Source organism: Panthera pardus, unplaced genomic scaffold (assembly GCF_024362965.1).
Source record: "Panthera pardus isolate Hobbes unplaced genomic scaffold, ASM2436296v1 HiC_scaffold_20, whole genome shotgun sequence".
NCBI classification, from domain to species: domain Eukaryota; kingdom Metazoa; phylum Chordata; class Mammalia; order Carnivora; family Felidae; genus Panthera; species Panthera pardus.
In genome coordinates, this window is record NW_026526766.1 from 65,961,739 (window position 1) to 65,981,185 (window position 19,447).

The window sequence follows — 19,447 nt, forward strand, 5'->3', positions numbered from 1 at the left end:
GAGCCTGCTCTGGATTCTGTGTCTCCCTCTCTCTCTGCCCCTCCCCTGCTCATTCTCTCTCTCTCTCTCTCAAAAATAAACACTGAAAAAAATTTTTAAAAGAAAAGAAGTCTGACATTTTCCTTGAGAAGCAATTCTGTTGCTCTAGCAACAACAGCCATGAGACACAGCCCCAGCCATACTTCTCAAGAGTTTCTCCATCCCTCCCTCCCAGTCCATAACTCAAAATAAATACACATCGGCTACCTTGTCGATATTTCAGCAGTAGCTCCCATATTCCCCTGCGGGAGTAAGGGTCCACGCCAGCTGTGGGCTCATCCAGAATGACAACCTTGGATCCCCCAACAAAGGCCAAAGCCACAGACAGCTTTCTCTTCATTCCACCTAAGAGACAGAGAGAGAGAGATGTTCCAGAACTAGCCCCAGACAGCAAAGGCAGAGGTATTGAGGGACAAATGAAGGCACCTACTTGGGGACAAGCCAGGGACTCATTTATGACCTACTCACCACCCCTATGGGGACACTGGGGCAGCTGTTGTTTCCCTGGTCTGTGTATGTGGGGGAGGTTGTTGGAGGAGGGAAAATCACCTGAGAGCTGACTTGTTTTGCTTTTCAGTTTACTGGGAGGCAAACCAACATCCAGGGCCATTTGCTCCATCTCTGCTTTCACATGCTTCTCTGAGAGCCCCTTTAGACGTGCATAGAACCAGATGTGTTCTTCCACAGTCAGCCTGGGGACAGAGGGCAGGTCAGATCTGCACCCCCCAGGCTGCATCAGAATACAGTGCTTCCTGACCCAGAACAGAATAGGCATGTTTCCACCGCCCCCAAACCTTTTCTAACTTTATAAACTTCTGAAAAATAATAGGAAGAATCAAGACAGAACAACAGTAAGCAACACCTAAGCTGCTGAAGAAGCCAAAACTGTAATGTGACAGGTCCCTTCCTACCAATTCTCAGCAGGCCTGCCCACCACACATCAGGCAGCTGCAACTTTCAATCTCAGGTCCTCAAAGGGCCCACCCTGCAGCCCCATCAACCAAGAAGCTGGCTTGGCAATCACCTGGAGCAGCCCTCCTGAACCTCAAAGGACCTCACACTACACAAGAAAGGAGGTCCCTGTGGAGGACATGAGCCTGAGCTGCTTGCATTAGGTACGAGGACATTGGGGCCCAGAAGGGGAGAAGTCCTTGCCCAAAGTCACAGAGCTCAGGTCTTTCTCTGCTCCAGCACAAGGGCTCCCTGTGGACCTGAACTGCAGACAGGGCAACGTGAATGGAAACAAAGCCTTGAGCAGGAAATGCTGGGCCATCGTGACAAAGGCCTTGAGGCACTGCTAGGGTCTGGGCGTTAGAGCCGCAGCTGGCATCGAGGAGTCATGTGGTGAGAGAGAGGATGGGCTAATTGGCCCTCTAAAATGTCAGCAATGGACAGCACTATTTCCCAAGTCCACATCCACCAGCTAGACTGATGGGACCTCTCCCCCACCCAACAATCACCTCCAGCTTTTCCTACAACAATGGACAACCAGGTCTCACAGTGCAGGGAGGTGAGACCCACCACCCTCACAAAAGGTAAAATGCTTAAGTCCCACTCCACCCATGACTCAGGACACACACATCCAGAGAGGGCTTCCTTCTCACACACAGTGCTGCTGGTACTCACATGTCAAACAGCACATTGTGCTGGGGACAGACCCCCAGGTTCTGCCGGATGGTGCTCATCTCAAAGCGAATGTCTTTCCCCAGGATGTAGGCAGTGCCCGAGGTGGGAGGGAACAACCCCGTCAGGATTGACCTGAGGACACAAATTTCCAAGTGCAAGAGTCAGTGTTAACCCCTCTCCTCCAAAATGCTCCAGGCCAGGCTGCAGAGTCAGGACAGCTACGGCAAGGGTAGCAACCGTCCCACACCCCCATTCCTTCCTAACAGACCCTAGCTGCCCTGCACGAAGCAAAGAAGTCTTTGCTTTAGTGAATAACTAGGAGTGAGCCTATGTGTTGGAAACAGCACTATCAAGAGATCTGTTTTTCAATGAAGATTCCAATTTGCAATGGAAAGTACAATTTGAGGGGTGCCCAGGTGGCACGGTCGGTTAAGCGTCCAACTCTAGATCTCAGCTCAGGACATGATCTCACAGTTCGTGAGTTCAAGCCCCACATTGGGCTCTGTGCTGACGGTGTGGAGCCTGCTTGGGATTCTGTCTCTCCTTCCCTCTGCCCCTCCCCTGTTTGTGCACACACTCATGCTTCCTCTCTCAATATAATAAACTTTAAAAAATTTTTGAAAAAGGAAGTACAGTTTGAAACAAATATTTTCTAAGTCTAAAATCATATCCATGAGAAATGGACAAACCAAACAAGTTATTCAAAGATAAAAATCATTTTTGTGTTAGGCAGTATGACTTTTGCATGCCTTTTAAAAATTATCTGAGCCTGGGCGGCTCAGTCGGTTAAGTGTCTGACTTAAGCTCAGGTCATGATCTCACAGCTCATGAGTTTCAGCCCCGCATTGGGCTCTGTACTGTTACTGTCAGCTTAGAGCCTAGAGTTTGCTTTGGATTCTATGTCTCCCCCTCTCTCTGTCTCTCCCCTGCTTGTGCTCTGTCTCTCTCTCTCTCAAAAATAAGCATTAAAAAAACTAAAAATATGAAAATAAATAAATATAATCTGCCATGTTCATATATTGATTTTGCATTAATAAAAAAAGAAAGAAAAAAAAAAAAAGACTACGACGACATATAGGAAAAGGTCATTATCCCCAAAGACATACCCCTAGCAACGGTTGAGGGACCACACTGAAAGTCACTGAGGCTAACTCTGGTGTTTATGGCCCGTGCTCCCTTCTGAGGCTGCCCACTGTAAGGTCTTTATAGGTCTCTATGGGTCCCAGGGAGGGCAGTCATACACCAGCTGTCTGGCCATACCTCCTTAGCAACAGAGCTCCTGGAAATCACTACTTCTCTCCAACATATCAAATCTTTCTTCCCACATTCCTGCTTCAGAGTTCTAACCAAACTGATTCAAGAGAATCTTTCTGAGAGCTGTCACAACCTCATGTTCCAGCAACAGTGTAGAATTCTGAGAACTCAATGGGAAAGGTCATCAAGAGGCTCCCAGGCAGTTTTACTCTTAAGAAAGAACATCTAGCAAAAATCAGCACTGGGAACTCACTCTTGTGATTAAGTAATATGAGCCATTCATCAGCTCCTCATGTGCTCTGCCTCTGCCTCTGCCCCAGTGACCAGTGCAAACGTCCTTACGTATGGATTTCTAACTGCACTACAGAACCTTCCTGTGGCTGATTCTGAGAGCCGCACCCTCTTCTTACATGGTGGTGGTCTTCCCAGCTCCATTGTGGCCCAGGAAGGAGGTAATCTGGCCCTCATAGAAATTCAAGGCCAGGCCATCAACAGCCACCTTCATGCCATCTCGGTAAACCTTCATCAAGTTCTGAATGGACACGCCCAGCTTCAGGTGTGTGGGTTCCTCCTCCATGCAAACTGTCAGAATGCAGAAGACGGGAATGAACTCACAGAAAATACCGACAAGTGGAGCACAAAGACAGAGGGGCTGTGCCTGTCTTTCAGAACTGTCCTTGGATAGTTCTGGTTTCTCAGGCAAGCAGGGAACTAACATTTATTTAGGGTCTATTCGGGCAGTAGTGTTGGTGATAGGAATTCACTGATAAAGGAGAATTCACAGTCTATTGGGAGAAAAAGATTTGACAAGCATTTAAAATATACGAGGCTGGGGTGCCTGGGTAGCTCAGTTGGTTAACTATCCAAGTCTTCATTTCCACTCAGACGATGATCTCACGGTTCATGGGATTAAGCCCTGCATCAAGCTCCCACATCAGTACGGAGCCTGCTTGGGATTCTCACTCTCTCTCTCTCTCTCTCTCTCTCTGTCCCTCCCCCTGCTCATACACACGTGCACCTCTCACAAAATAAACTTAAAAAACTAAAATATAGAAGGCTAAAAATTGTTTAAAAAACACATCGAAAAATGCCATGGAACTGAGCAATAGCCAGACCATGCAACACTTCACAGCAATAAAAAGGAACAAACTACTGATACACATCACAACTTGGATGGATCTCAGGGGAATTATGCTGAGTGACAAAGAGTCAATCTCAAAATGTTACATACTATATGGTTCCATTTAGATCACATACTAGAAATAATAAAATGTACAAGTGGAGACCAGATTAGTGGCTGGCAGGTGTCAGGGACCGGGGAGGAAGGGAGGTGGAGGTGACTGTGGCTTTCAAAAGGCAGAATGAGGGGGTCCATGTTCATAGAACAGTTCTGCATCTTGACAGAGCTAGTGGTTACATGGATCTGCATGTGACAAAGTGCACAGAACTAAATACACACACGAATGAGTCCATGTAAAACGGGTCCAATCTGAAGAAGATCTATGAGTTGTACCAATGTCAGTTTCCTGGTTCTGATACTGTGCTATAGTTATGCAAGGTGTTACCACTGGGGGAAACTGGATGAAAGGCACAAGGGAACTGTCCCCCACCCCCATTCTGTTTTTTGCAACTTCCATGAGTCTGTAATTATTTTAAATAAAAAGGCTTTTTGTTTGTTTTTCAGAGTCATGCGATCTCAGAAGAGGAAGTGACTGACCACCTAGGACTCTAGAAAAACTGCACAGGGGAAGGGGTATGGAACTAGATCTTGAGGAAGGAGTAGTAATTTAGAGGGCAGGCAAGTTAAAGAAAGGGATCATCCATGAGAGGACACAGCACATACAAAGGCACAGCGATGTGGGAGAGCATGACATGTCCTGGCGACTGTGAGCGGTTCTAGGTGATTGATTCAGAATTAGGTGTAGACAGGAGGTTGGGCAAGACGAGGAGGAACAGCAGAAGAGGCTGGGACAGTGGGCAAGGCGGGTTGTAAGTTGTCTAGTGTGCTTGCTAAGGAACGTCAGACTTTTCCACTGGCAACTAGGGGAAGGCAAAGAAGAGATCAGCAGAAAAGGGACTGACTAACTACTTAGGAAGCCACACTGAACACTAAGATATTTTCTCTCCAAGAACCTGAGCCAACAGCCCAGAAGGCAGAGCTTTTGCTAAACTGTGGGCACCTCCACGTACCGTCAGGAGCCAGGAGAGGATCAGGGCTCTGGGTAATGAGGGGTGAGACTATCAAGAAGCACAGACTGAGCTCTGGCAGCCACTTGGTGTCAGCCTACATAGGTTCATATATCTATCACTATGACAAGGCAGGCAGTGAGGTTATGGTTCCACAATGACAGCTGTCTTTACCTCTTCTTCTTAGCTATTAATTTATCACGAAGAGTGTGTGTTGGAGGAAGGTATATGTGTGGAAGTATAGAGATCAAGGGCCTCTTTCCTAGAAGCCAAGAAAACAAAGGCAATGTCCCTCAGGGAACCAGATAGCGACTCCCCAATAAGTCAAAAACAGCACGGGACACAACTGGCATGGGAGAATTTGGAAAGATGCACTGCATGTGATTTCTCTACCCCTAGAGTGGTTTTACATTTTCTAAGGGGCAAAAGTCATCCTTTGCCCCTGACAGCGTGGGGGTGGAGTGGTGGTGGGGGTGGTGCTCAGGCAGGTCAGCAGCACTTACTTTCTGATATTCCCTTCTGGCTGGAACCAGGGTGGCTCTTCTCATCGCTTTCCTCACCAAACCAGTAGGATTTGGTGCAAGGAAAATACCAGGGCCTGGGTATTCCATACTGGCCTGAAAGCAAAGATAAAAAACAAGATGTAAGACAAGCTTGGCAACATGCTAGCATTCCCAAGGTATCACAGCCAGAACTACGCCCTCCTTGACACAGCTTCTGGAGATGGGACAGACTGGGATGGAGGTGGCAGTAGGGGGAGCTAATATTTGCTGAGACCTACTATATGTAACATACATTCTACACCTCTCTGAATCCTCAAACCACCCCATGAGATAGGTTATCAACCCCATTTTACAGATGTGGACACTGAGGGATAAGTAGCCTACCCAAGGTCACTCAGCCAGTAAGTTAAGAACTCAGACTCTGAATCCAGATCTGTATGATACAAAATTGCATCTTCCATGCCGGAAGCCCAGGTACAGGTCATAAACATTTCATATACACTCCCTTAGAGGAAAATCAGGTGAACCAGAAAATGTTAAACCTCACTCTCTCAGAATTTGATCTATATAAAAATGTATCCAAGGCAGGTCTTGGTCAAGGAGATTTATTCAGGGAATATGAAAATGAATTTTTATGAATGCTCATTTGATTGAATCACAGGTAAGGGCTTAGAGCCAACATCTCTTACTATTCACAAGCAGTACTCAGGCAACAAGAACGTCTCCTGGTGGGAATTCTGGGGACACAGAATTAGAGAACTGGGCCAGCACTAGAAGGAGGAATCTTCTGGATCAGCTGACCCAGTGTTACCCAACCAGATTTGTCCTCAAGGACCAACACTTACCAGCTGTGTGTCGCCAGGCAAGGTACTTTTTTGATTCACAGTTCCCTCATTTGCAAAAGAGGTTTGTGAGAGTAAATTCCAAAGTATACCTAACATTTTGCACAGCACCTGGCGCACAGTGCTTGAGAAATGAGAGCTATGTCAGTAGCAAGAGTTATACTTTCAGCATCAGCTGCTTCTCCTTGGATGGCTTGCCTTGGGTCTAAAGCCCTAGCCACTTTCCAGGGAGCACTGAGCTCTGTAGAAATTCCAGCACAAACAAGGGGAGCTCTTCAGCTAGAAATTACATTTCCCTAGCAGATGGCTAAAGCAGTGTGGAAGCCCCATGTACCTGGAAAGACAGCCTCGATGTACCACGTCATCACTCCATAGATAAAGGTGTCGAACAGCATCATGGAGACTGACGTGGTGAGGTTGAAGCCATCTTCCTCCATGGGGCTCTCAAACAGGTTGTCCCACTGCACCCCAATGCCCTGCTCCTCAAAAAGGGCGAAGTATTCACAGCCAAACCCAAAAGCCACAGGAGACAGCAGGCTCTGTGAGAAGGAGGCAAAAGTCACTTATCCATCTCCTTGTGTCTCATTTTCTATTATTTCTAATGTAAATTCCACCCAGAGAAATTTGAATTTGCAAAATGGATCAATTACAAGATATGGAAGTATTCACCTACAGATCCCTTGAGGGTAGTGGGCTCACTAACAGCATATAAAAGGATTCTATTTTTAACTGCTCATTATGCACACACATTTCAGAAATGCATGCATGATGGAGCGTACAACTTTTAGAATTTTATGCTTCCAAAGATACCCCAAAGGCTCAGCAATCTTGCATCCCATGCCCACCGACCCCCACCCCCAGATACACACACACTCCTCTCCTGTTCTCAGCCTTGGACTACAAACACCCTGCGGCTGTGCCTGCAGCTCCTGCCCAAGGGTGGTTGCTCACCACGAAGATCTTGAGCGTGAAGCCCACATAGTCTTGCCACGCCACGCACAGGACGTAGGGCAGGTAGAGCATGAAGTAGATGATGCCCCCGCAGGCTGCTGCCAGGTTGGCTCTGGAGAAGAGTGTGCTGATCAGGAAGCACTGCAGGATGGTCACCACAGCAAACACGGACAGAAAGACAAACACCACGCTGGGGTCGCTGTAGGGCAGCAGGTTTCCTAACTGGGAAAGAAGAGACCTATTAACTGTGCTGCCCCAACAAGCAAGCACATCCTTGCGCCATCTATGGGAAGAAGCCAGGGCTTACTCACACTCATCTCAGAGGTAACATAGGGGAACAGCACTGCCCATTGTTCTGATGAGGAAACTGAGGCTGAAATAGCAGGATGGTGACTAGCCCAAGACCACACAGCAGAGACAGGAATACAGGAGTCCAGGGCTGAGATTCAGTCAGACCCATCCCAACGGACAATTTTGTTGTTTCTCCAAGAAATACCACTACCTGGTTTCTCCTCTTATAAGGACTAGGACTCTCCCTCAGCACGAAGAAAGAGTTGTGGGAGACAGCATTCTAGGACTTCCCCCTCCAAAAGCCATGGAAAATGGCCAGGAAACCTTACTATTCCCCCTTGGTAACCTGCCATGGGTTCTGCATTCCCACAATCATCCAAATCTTGTGGACTGGACCTTTCAAGTCTCTCTCTGCCCAGTTCATCTGGGTGTATCTGAGCAGGACCAGCCAGCATGTGGTCCCAGAGCAGTTCTTACCCACCAGCCACAGGACCACTGCCTCCATCATGGAGCTCCACCCTTGCAGTCAGATATCAGATGATGAGAGGAGGTTGATTTTAGAAAGCACCGCTCTGTCCTACTGTTGGGTGACCTCGGTGAAGCCCTTAACTTTCCTTGGCCTCATCTGCTTACAGGTTAAATGCGTTAGTGAAGGTATAATAAGAAAGCACAGGTGATGTGCTCTCTACAGTGCTTAGCAATCACTAAGTGCTCATTTGTAACTAACAGTAGCTAATATTCAACTAAATGTTAGTTCCTATCCCTTTGCACTCCCCTCACCTTGAAAACATTTATTTTTACATGATGCATCCTTAAAACAAATGGTTGTAAGGAAAAAAAATTAGTATACAAACCTATTAATATATGGGGTGGGCACAGAATACCGCTGCCCAGAGTCCCTTTGGAGGGGGAGCATGTTGCCTGGCAGTCACAGCAGACAGTGGTCAACTAGGTGTCAACTCCTCTGGGTCTGTCACAGCCACAGAAAGCTGCCTGGCCCTGGGGCACATCATTCCAATGAATGATTGAGGGGCCTGGGTATGGGGTGTGGGGTGTCAGGAGGGAGACCTTGGGGCTGGGTATTTCAGCTCAATAAGGAACAATTCCAGCAAGCTGTGTATGCTCCAGAGTGCCCGTGGGGCTGGTCCTGCACTGCATTTCATGCCTCCTCTCTCTGTTCAATCTTGCATACTCCCCATCCCTCCCATAGATGTTGATCCCTAATAAATACCCATTCACCAAACTCTCAGCCTCTGTTTCCAGAAAAACCTAAGCTGCAATAACACACATCTCTCAGATTATGGTTTTTAAAAATTCTGGCAGAATCACTACCCAATACGCCTAAGGAAATGCACAGCTCTCAGATGCTGCCAGGAACCACTGCCAAGGAGATGTCATGGCACAGTAAGTGTGTACCTACCTGGGAAGCAAGATCCCTGGGTTCTAGCCCTGCTCAGCTGCTAGCCAGCTGGGCTGACCCCTGGGCAAGTCATTGCCCCTTTTTGGGCCTCAGTCTTCCTGAATATAGAACGAGGAAATTTCAAAAGATGGACACGTATGACCCCTTCCCTCCCAAATACTCTTGGCTTTTCTCCTCACACAGCAGATGTTGGCTGTGCAGGAACTCCCTGGCAGCAGGGGGCTGGTGTGGCAGCCTTACTTTTAGGATGACCACCAGCAGGCCGGCGCTCACGAGCAGAGGAATGAGGCTGCTGATGAACCAGCTGAACCAGAGGATGCCATTGTCCAGGCCCATGATGCGCATGGTCTCCTTCAGCCGCGCCTCCTTCTCATACACGATGCCCTTGATGATCACAGCCACCGAGTAGATCCAGGCCAGCGTCATGAACAGAGGCATCGACCGGCTCATCACCCGCAGGAAGCTAGAGGCCCCACGGAAGGGAGGAGGAGAATTACAGGGAGTGAGAATCAGGCTCAGAGGCCAGCGTCCCCAAGCCTGCGTGCGGGAGGAAGCCCCGAGAGGGAGCCCACGAGGGGCAGACCCTCCAGACTGTGAAACGTACGGGTTACCAAAGCTTCATGAGGAGCTCAACATACTGACAGACCAATGGAGTGCCACCAAGTGGAGTTTCTTTGGGGTCTGCTTTAGCCACGAAGTAACTACGAGATGCAGGTTATTTTAAAGTACTAAAGAAACAAAAAACCAACTCCTTCTCTCACAAAAGTTCTGTATCTCCAAGGTCATCTCACTTTTGACTTGTACAACTTTGATCACAGATAATGTAGAAACAGACTCCAGGCAGCTCTTGTCAGTAATATTTCAAATTCCAAACTAGAATAGGAAATGCAGTACTGTGATGTAAAAGGGACACAGAGTTTGGACCCTGGAACTCCAGGCTCAAGTCCCAGCTTTACCATTTATGCACTTATCTGCTATGTGACAACAGGCAAATGCCCTTAATGCATTAAGCTCCCATCCTGTCCTCATCTTAAGACATCCTTCCTAGAGTAAATCTTAGATGAGGGCTTGGGCAGTGTGTGGGGGTGGGGGGGTCTTTGGAAAACTCTGGCTAATCTTTCTGAAGGTAAAATACAAGATAATTCAGGATGACTTGGAAAAAGCTAGAGGGAGCCACATGAGGAAATCGTTGCTCAATGCAAAGCAGACAGCAAACGTTAAGAAGAGGCTCCCCGCTCCTTCAGCACTCTGATCTCTACACAATTACACCAGAGAATAAGAGAATTTCCAGAACTTGGAAGAAACATTACATATCTCGGATGCCTGCAATAACTACACCTCTGCCTGTTCTTTCTTACAAGAAATCATTAGATCCAAATGCACAGTTCCCACGAGGTCTTGGCAGCTTAGTGACTAAGTACTGAAAGATTACCTAAAGTCTAAGATAAAAAAGGCCTTGTTCAGTCTTATTTGGATTGTTTCAAAATGTGATTCACCACTTATAAAGAGGGAGTGGACAAATTTATATGCAGTCACTCTTTACGGATCTAGATCACGGTTTCTGTGTTGGGGGAAAGTGTATCTGTGTGCATGTGCCTGCATGTGTTTGTCACAACACTTTAAATTTGCTCTTTGAGCAAACTTTAACCAAAACGGGAAGGTTGTAAAAAAAATGTAAGTGCTGGGGGCACCCGGGTGGCTCAGTTGGTTAAGCATCTGACTTCGGCTCAGGTCATGACCTCATGGTTCATGGGTTTGAGCTCTGCATCAGGCTCTGTGCTGACAGCTCGGAGCCTGGAGCCTGCTTCAGATTCTGTGTCTCCCCCTCTCTCTGCCCCTCCCCCACTTATACTCTGTCTCTCTCTCAAAAATAAAAAAAAAATTTTTAATATAAAAAATATATATGTAAGTACTGGTAACTATGGATAAAAAAGGAAGGAGGGGCACCTGGGTGGCTCAGTCAGTGAGGCGTCTGACTCTGGATTTTGGTTCAGGTCATGGTCTCACGGGTTCGTGAGATGGAGCCCTATGCCCGGCTCTGTGCTGACAGCATGGAGCCTGCTTGAAATTCTCTCTCTCCCTTCCTCTCTGCCCCTCCTCTCTCTCAAAATAAACAAACATTAAAAAAAAAAAAGGGGGGGGGAGATTACCAGTATGTGCATATTCATGTCAGTGATATGGCTGGAACAGTCAACTACCTCCATCTGGCATCTTATTTCCTAAAATCTTCACTGAATTTCAAAAAAGATTTTCTTGACCAAATCAGCACGCATGTAAAACAAATAAAATCAAAGCATCCTATCTCCTTTGGTATGTATGCACATGCTTGTGTATATGTGTATGTATGTTGCATATATACTCTCTCTAGGGATTGAGTTAACCAGCTACAAGAAGATGGTAACTTACATGTCATCGACATAACAGGGGTAGGGCATCTGCTGCACATAAACACCAGTTTTCTTCTCAGTGCCAGTCAGCACCCTGATGATTGCCTGTTCCACCACATCTTGCAAGTAGGCAAAGCCCCCCCAGACGTACCGCATATCCTCAAAGGGGTCAGCCCGAGGACCCGGGTCCCAGTACCTAAAACCAAACCACAGGTGATCAAATATTCATTAGAACCATAACACCAAAATAAGCCAGGGGCCCCTGGGTGGCTTAGTCAATTAAGTGTACAACTCTTGATTTTGGCTCAGGTCATGATCTCAGGGTTCATGAGCTCAATCCCTGTGTCCAGCTCTGTGCTGACAGCATGGAGCCTACTCGGGATTCTCTCTCTCCCCCTCTCTGCCCCTCCCCCACCCACACTCTCAAAATAAATAACCATTTTAAAATAAATTAATTAATTATAAAAAATTTTAAAAGCCAATCACTCACAATCCTGCCACCATTACAAAGCCACTATTTTCATTTTTGCATCTTATTTTCTGGTCTTAGCGATCATGTGCACTTATGTTGAAACACATATAATCAGAGTGGGCATACCACCTGTTGGTTTGGTTTTCTCCCCCTTTGTTTGCTACCTAACACTGCATTAAGTGGACATACCAAATTTTGCTTAGTCATTCCCTTTTATACTGGTTATTTGACCCTTTTTTTTTATTATATGAAATTTATTGTCAAATTAGTTTCCATATAACACCCAGTGCTCATCCCAAAAGATGCCCTCTTCAATGCCCATCACCTACCCTCCCCTCCCTCCCACCCCCATCAACCCTCAGTTATTTGCCCTTTTTTGTAAAAATGGATCATGCTAGTGCAGGGAACCTAAAGCCTTTTTTCTTTTTTTCCTCTTGATGTAATGCCGTGCGATTAATTCTCTTGAGTGGGAATGCTGAATCAAAAGATGATATTTTATGACCTTTGAAATAACAGTCTCTAGCAATGAATGTGCCACTTTCACCAAAATCATGCCACCAATTTGAGGGTTTTTTGGGGGGAAGTTCTACCAAGTTATTAGTTAAACTGAAGTGCCTCTAGTCATAATAACTGCTCTTGTCGTCCCCAAAACTGGCTGGTGTGACAGGACTGAACTCACCCATCTTTGATTTTATTTGTCCTCTCCACATTGTCGATGTCCATTCGGATCTTGTACTTGACATGATGGGGCAGCTCAACACTGCCAGGAGTGATTCCGGTGAACACGATCCCAGCCCAGAACTTCCTCTCATCCAGCAGCTCCATGGACTTGTTGATGAGCCGGACCTCTGTTGCTATCGGTTCGAGCTTGTTCAGGTTGACACACTGACGGAAGAGGAACAGCCTTCATAAGAGCACTGGTGCCCAGGATGATACACTGTGGCCAAGGCAGACTCTGTCCTAAGAGGGACACGCTGACTGCGAGCCATTTTTATCCCCATGCGCTCATCCTCTCCAAAGTCATTTTCTAATATTCAATTGAGAATGGAGTCTTTTGTTTTTTAGCTGCAATTTAAGAGTAATGCTGGAAGTACTTAGAGATAAGTTACTTATACTGATTTTTGTGGAGGGAAAGAGGTTGAAACAATGATCATACCTCATTCTCCTCGGTCTTCTTGGCAATTCTGAATCGTTAACTAACCAAGTAAACAGACCAAAACAAAGCAAAAACAAAAACACAAAACACAAAACAAAAACAAAACAAAAAGCCACACGCTCACAAAAAACACCTTATTTGTCCCTATTAAGTCACATAATTTTTAAAACTAGATTTTTAAAATGTAATCTATCCTATTAGATTTTAGATAAATTTAATAAATAACACCTTTTTAAGGGCATGTTTTCTTGTCATTAGGTTTTGAGCTACAAAAGCTCTGGAAAACCTACAAGATGATGGACAAAAACACCCTTGAGGGAGATAGAATAAAGCTAGAGTTAGGTCTGTTTTGTTCACACGTTCAGTCATTCAACTTTTATTGAGTGCCTTTTGTACACCGAGCCCTGTATTAGGTTTGAGGGACACTACTGGAAATAAGACTAGACATTATTTCTCAACTTTCTTCCAATCCAAACCTCATTGGACCATCTCAGAGAAAGAAGCCAAAGACTTTTCCAAATGATCCATGGATCATATCCTCACCTCCATGAAACGAGAGATGGTCTGAATTGCCTGGTTGGTCTCATTGAAGGCTTCTCTCCAGGTGTATACAGAGCCATTGGCAGACTGGACATCCTCTGGGTGCTTGGCCAAAAATGCCAGGATGTCTTTAGCGGTCCAATCTAAGCCATCTAATTGCTGTTCCCAAAAGTGGTCATTGCTTCTGCTGTCCAACAGTGTCTGTCATCCCAATGAGAAAGTACAAGCAATAAACACCAACTAAATCTAGATACTAAGTCTTAAAGGATTTACAAAACCTAACCTTTTCACATATGTTGTCTTTTTTTTTTTTTTTTTTTTTTATCTTCATAGAAAACTGTAAGGTAGAAATAGTGTTCCCATGTTATAGGTGAGAATATGGAGGTTAGGGGAGTGGGGGGAAAGTATGATTTTAACCAAGGCTGAGTCACAATGCTAACAGGCATGGAAGTGAGACTCAGAGTCAGACTAGTCTGGATCTAGTGTCCATATGTTTCCAGGCTAGCCTAACAGATCAACTACAGTAACAACAATGATCATACTTACTCTGTACATTTTTTATATTAGATTTATAAGCTTTACCTCACACAACTCCATGAGGAAGATCTGTCTAAAAGTTCCCATTTTTACATATGGGAAAACAAGTTCAGAAGTTCAAGTCCCTAACCTAAGTTCACACAACTACTTTGGTAGCAAAGCCATGGTATGAAACATGGACTCTGATTCTACCAAATCTTCCCCCTGCACTATATCGTCGTCTTCTTTTGAGACTCAAGCTGATGACTTGAGGGAGACATAATGACCTTATCTCTAGACTGAATAAGACAAACGCACTTGTGCTGTTTAGTCTGGGGAGATGCTGCCACTGTAGAACCAAGTAAAATTGCTGGATGCGTGGGTGGGGATGCAAAAGAGACCTGTCTTCCATTTTTCATTCCCTAGCTGGTCGGTTTCCCATGTGGGTCAACATGGAAGAGAAAGACAAACCAATCTGGTGTTCAACCAGTAGATCCAGAGGGCTGGGGCAGAAGCCTGCACAGTGCATCCAGAAAAATGAGTCAGCTCCAAACTCAGCTCATGGAAAAGGAAAAGTGGGTACAACTACTGTCACAGCTTTGTGAGGGAAGATGAAACTCTGGATCCACTGAAATGGAATCTCTAAGGAGCGAAACACTGCTACTTTTTAAGTCACTCTTACTTTCACTAACAGTTTAAGTTTTCCCCCATGTGGCTTCATATTTATTATTTTAATGGGAACATAACGGTTTTATGGAGTATATATACTATAATTTCATTAACTATTCCCATACTGCTAAGAATTTGGCCTATTTCTAATTTCTCACAATAACAATTATTACAGCAATAACACTTCCTCTCATACAGTGACTTCTTTCTTTAAAATTATTTCCACAGGATACATCCCTGAGGGTGTATGGAATGGAGTGCTATCCTGCACTTTTTTTATGGTCCTTCCAGTTTTCATTCCAAATTGCTTTCCTATAGGGAGTTAAAATTTATACTGTCATCAGTAAGATATGTAAGTATTTTTGTTAACATAATAGATACAGGTTTTTACCTCACAGTTCACAGGGGTATGCGTTACAAATTCGGCATGACTTTATTCGGAGACTTGAACAAGTAAGAGCAGAATAAAGACACATGGCATTTGGGGTGAGGCCTGCCCTGCCCTGTGTGGCTTCTGAGCACATGGTTCAGGAGGCAAGACCAGAAAGATATGCCCAGTGAGAGCACCGATCACATGGCCATTCTAGGGTATTTGAGAGGACCCAGAGACCTAAGATCACCCTTAGGAGCGGTAGCCAGGGAGGAAGCAGGGCCTTGAGATGAAGGAGGCAAAGAGCAGCTCAGAAAGGAGAACAATTTAGTGTCAGTGTGTCTATGACTCAAAACAGAAGTGCCTGCCTCCAGATCTGGGGTTGGGGAGGGGGAGGCATGGGAGGTGATACAGTGGATGTAGACAGAGCTGGAAACAGTGGAAAGATAAGAGCTACCACAAAGTAGAATGGTGGTTGCCAGGGGCTGATTTAAAAAGTTTTTAATGTAAGTATAATATATATTATTAGATGGAGAGTTTGGCATGGATGTTTCAGCAACTCACAGACTCCCAGTTCTGAGAAGACAAGACACTTAGAAGGAAATGGGTAAGTCAAAGGGTACAAAGTTTCAGTTATGCAATATGAGTAAGTTCTGGAGATCTGGTGCACAGCAGGATGACAGCGGTTAACAACACTGTACTGTATATGAAATGTGCTATGTGGTTACTTTGTGAGGTGAGGATACATTAATTAGCTTGATTGTGAGGATCATTTTGCAACATCTACTATATCAAAACACACTGTAGAGCCTAAATATATATGATTTTTATTTGTCAATTATCCTTCAACAAAGTTGAAAAAAGACAGACAAGAGCTACTCCAAAAGAAGCAGAAGCCTCAGGCACCACCTCACATACCAGACATGAGGAGGGTACAGAGGACTGAGCAGCCCAAGTTTGTGGAGTCAGACACACACTCCTTAAGAGAGAGAAGAAAGGAGATGAGGAGGCTCCTTCAACTTCCACCCACAGGCTGAGGAGTCCCTCAGTTGGCGGCTTTACCACCTCTCTGCACTCCGGGCCTCAGTACCCAGTGGTATACTGGACATACCCACCATCCACCAACTAGAAATCTTTCCCCCTCCACAATCAAGCAGTTATCAGGCTTCACCTCCTGCTGATGCCTTGGCCACCCACTTAGATGGTCTCCACTCTGGTCTCTGCCTTCCACCTTTCCACACTTCAATCCACCTATCACATCAGATTAATGTATCTACGTCTCTCCTGCTTAAAACCTGTTCACGGTCCCTCAGAGCTTAAAGTAAAAGTTCTTGGATTTACACACAAGGTCTTCCAATTCACATGCCACGACTTTCTCCCCATCCACAGTTCCTACATTTCCTATTGTACATCCTGTGTTCTCCCAGCAGAATCCCTAACGAATGCCATGGCCATGTTTACAAGTGTTTTGTCTTCTCAGAACTGGGAGTCTGTGAGTTGCTGAAACATCCATGCCAAACTCTCCATCTAATAATATATATTATACTTATATGAAAAACTTTTAAAATCAGGGATGCCAGGCTGGCTCAGTCAGTAGAACAAATGATTCTTCATCATTGGGTGGCGAGTTCAAGCTCCACACTATGCATAGAGATTACTTAAAAAAATAAAATAAAATCTTAAAAAAAAAAACGTTTAAATCAATCCATCAATCAAGTGGGGAAGCATCCATCTGCCTGCAGACTAAAACTCATGGAGTCCCTTCAACAGGGCCCCTCATAATCTTCTGAGATGCAGAAGGAAAGACATCCAACAAATAAAAATCTGGATTCAAAGGACAGGACCAGGAAGAAGAGGTGAGAGACCACATCTATGTCTATGGTGCTGTGAGCGGCTGGATCATGTAATCCCTTTTACAGGAGAGACTGGAGCCCAACAGAGATCCATCCTTGAAGAGCAGGAGTTGTTACTGTGAGTCAGCAATAATCCATAGATCCATACAAATTATTCTTTTTTTTTCTCACCCAAGTCCCTTAGTTTTTTGTTGTTTTTTTTTTTTAATGTTTATTTATTTTTGAGACAGAGAGAGAGCATGAATGGGGGAGGGTCAGAGAAAAGGAGACACAGAATCTGAAGCAGGCTCCAGGCTCCGAGCTGTGAGCACAGAGCCCAACGCGGGGCTCGAACTCACGGACTGTGAGATCATGACTTGAGCTGAAGTCGGATGCTTAACCGACTGAGCCACTCAGGCGTCCCAGTCCCTTAGTTTTTAAAGGCCCCAATTTAAGAATTCTGAATATGTAACAACACTAGAGCAACAAAGATGACTCCAGCTTTCCCATCGCTGGAAGGCAGCCTGGGTATTGTCCCCCCCACCCAGGGCATCAAGGGAGAGTACCTTTCAGGTAGGTACCACCTCTAAAACTCAGCTGCCCCTCTGACCAATGAGGTGTCAAGATAAGAAACCTGGTAAAATCCACTCCTGCTTCTTAATGGCAGTAGAAACAAAAAAAAAAGAGGCCTCCCTCACGGTGGAGATAGGAAATAGTCTAATGATTCTCTGACTCAGCCCAAGACAGGGATGATGTGATTAAGCGGCACTCAGGCTCAAACAAAGGAAACATTCTGCTCTTGCTCAGACTCCTCTGCTTTTGAATCCAATTGTCTCTAGAGTACTTATCCCTTTCAAGTGGCTTGGAAGCACTAAGTGCAATTCCCCTCCACACCTTAACCCTGTTCTGCACTCACACAACACCTTGGGAGCGAGCATCTCAGTCCAGTCTAGAGGTCAGACCAGGCTTTGCCCCCACACCTCTGTCAAGACCTACACCAAGATATAGGAAAGCTAAGTAAGATGCCATGGTTAGCTTTAGAAGAAATGAAAAACTCAAGCTCCTACAATCACCAATACCAACCCTTGCTCAGCTTCTTGGAAAACTGATTTTTGACCACCGGGCACATTGATGCTGATATTCATACGACAGTGTTATCTGTGCATCATCACCTGCAGCTTGGGCTATGCTTAATACCTCTATACTGGTTAAAAATAAGAATTCTCATCTCAGTCACCTCTAGGAAAGTGACCAGAAACTCACTCTCTAGCATCAAGCAGGCACTCAGGAACCAGAGGGATACTCACCCGAACAAGGTCCATTTCTGGGTTACTCTCCATGAAGGTCCAGATCTTAGGGCTGAGCTCTTCCCACATGCCTTCCAAATCATGAAACACAGCCAGTTCCTGAAAGGTCTTATTCACCTGGAGCCACGTAGGGAGCAGGGGCAACAGAAAAGGGGAGGCAGAACCATGAGATACGCAGCTGCCCTCTGACAAGATGCTCCATCACTATTTCCAGTCTTTCCCACACCCAAGAAGAATCTGCCTGCAGCTATGATTCAAATACCCAAGGTTGGAGAGCTGGCCCTCCATAGTCAGCTCTGGCCTGGGTCACACTTGGGGTTCTCACTCTTTGGAAACCCCAGAATAGTCCCGAGTTTCCCCGATATAATCCATTTGAAACCACCATCACCTTTTTGCCCATAAATTCTAGGAGGATTCTGGAGAGGGACTTCTGGGCCTGGGCAGCTTACCTCAGCCATCACCTGCCTTGTGGCTGGAGTGTCAGGTGTATATAGGATCTTCCCAATAAGCAGAGGCTTTAGAGCTTTCCATATGATGCGGGAAAGAGGACTGGACTCCAGATTCTTCATCAAATCATTGCAGTAAGGGGCTATGAAGAAGACAAAGGCAGATATGCATATGCATGGTCATATACTTATAGGAACAAGGGCTTTGGAGCTAGCCAGACAGTCCTGGGTTCAAATCTCTGCTCCACCACTTAACAGCTATGTAACAAATAACTTCACTTGCCTGAGCCTCAGTTTGCTCCTCTGTAAAAATAAAGTTATGTACTTGGCAGAGATGTGGGGAGCATTAACCGTTGTTATCTGTAGAGCTCCTATGACAATACTTGACAAATAATCAGAGTCTATTATAACACTGATTGTGGATAACTCACAACCGAGATGATCTAGAAACAGGTTTTCACCATGCACACACCTGCATAACTCTAGATGCATACTCTTACGCTAGCCCTTGTCAATTTGTTTTCATTGAAAACAGACAGCTGGATTTAGATTTTAGTTTTCAAGCAAAAATAAGACATTTCCCTTTAATAGGTCCCATCACAAGTATATGTAATAAATGTAATAAAAACCTCTAACTGG

At 45.4% G+C, this 19,447-nt stretch overlaps 1 protein-coding gene across 5 annotated transcripts in view; it reads right to left on the reverse strand.

Annotated features, from left to right (window-relative positions):
* ABCA1 (ATP binding cassette subfamily A member 1) overlaps window positions 1-19,447 on the reverse strand; it is a 135,786-nt gene that overhangs the window by 39,999 nt on the left and 76,340 nt on the right. For all 5 annotated transcript variants that reach the window (XR_008424289.1, XR_008424288.1, XM_053908144.1 and 2 more), the window contains exons 10-22: window positions 18,812-18,951; window positions 18,363-18,479; window positions 13,672-13,869; window positions 12,652-12,857; window positions 11,520-11,696; window positions 9,354-9,576; window positions 7,403-7,624; window positions 6,786-6,990; window positions 5,610-5,723; window positions 3,330-3,501; window positions 1,666-1,797; window positions 589-731; window positions 247-384 (exon numbers count right to left, since the gene is read on the reverse strand). Coding sequence is in view for 3 of the 5 variants with exons in the window: in XM_053908144.1 (XP_053764119.1) it covers window positions 247-384; window positions 589-731; window positions 1,666-1,797; window positions 3,330-3,501; window positions 5,610-5,723; window positions 6,786-6,990; window positions 7,403-7,624; window positions 9,354-9,576; window positions 11,520-11,696; window positions 12,652-12,857; window positions 13,672-13,869; window positions 18,363-18,479; window positions 18,812-18,951 (2,187 nt within the window). In the remaining 2 variants the exon portion in view is untranslated. The remainder of the gene's footprint in view (window positions 1-246; window positions 385-588; window positions 732-1,665; window positions 1,798-3,329; window positions 3,502-5,609; window positions 5,724-6,785; window positions 6,991-7,402; window positions 7,625-9,353; window positions 9,577-11,519; window positions 11,697-12,651; window positions 12,858-13,671; window positions 13,870-18,362; window positions 18,480-18,811; window positions 18,952-19,447) is intronic.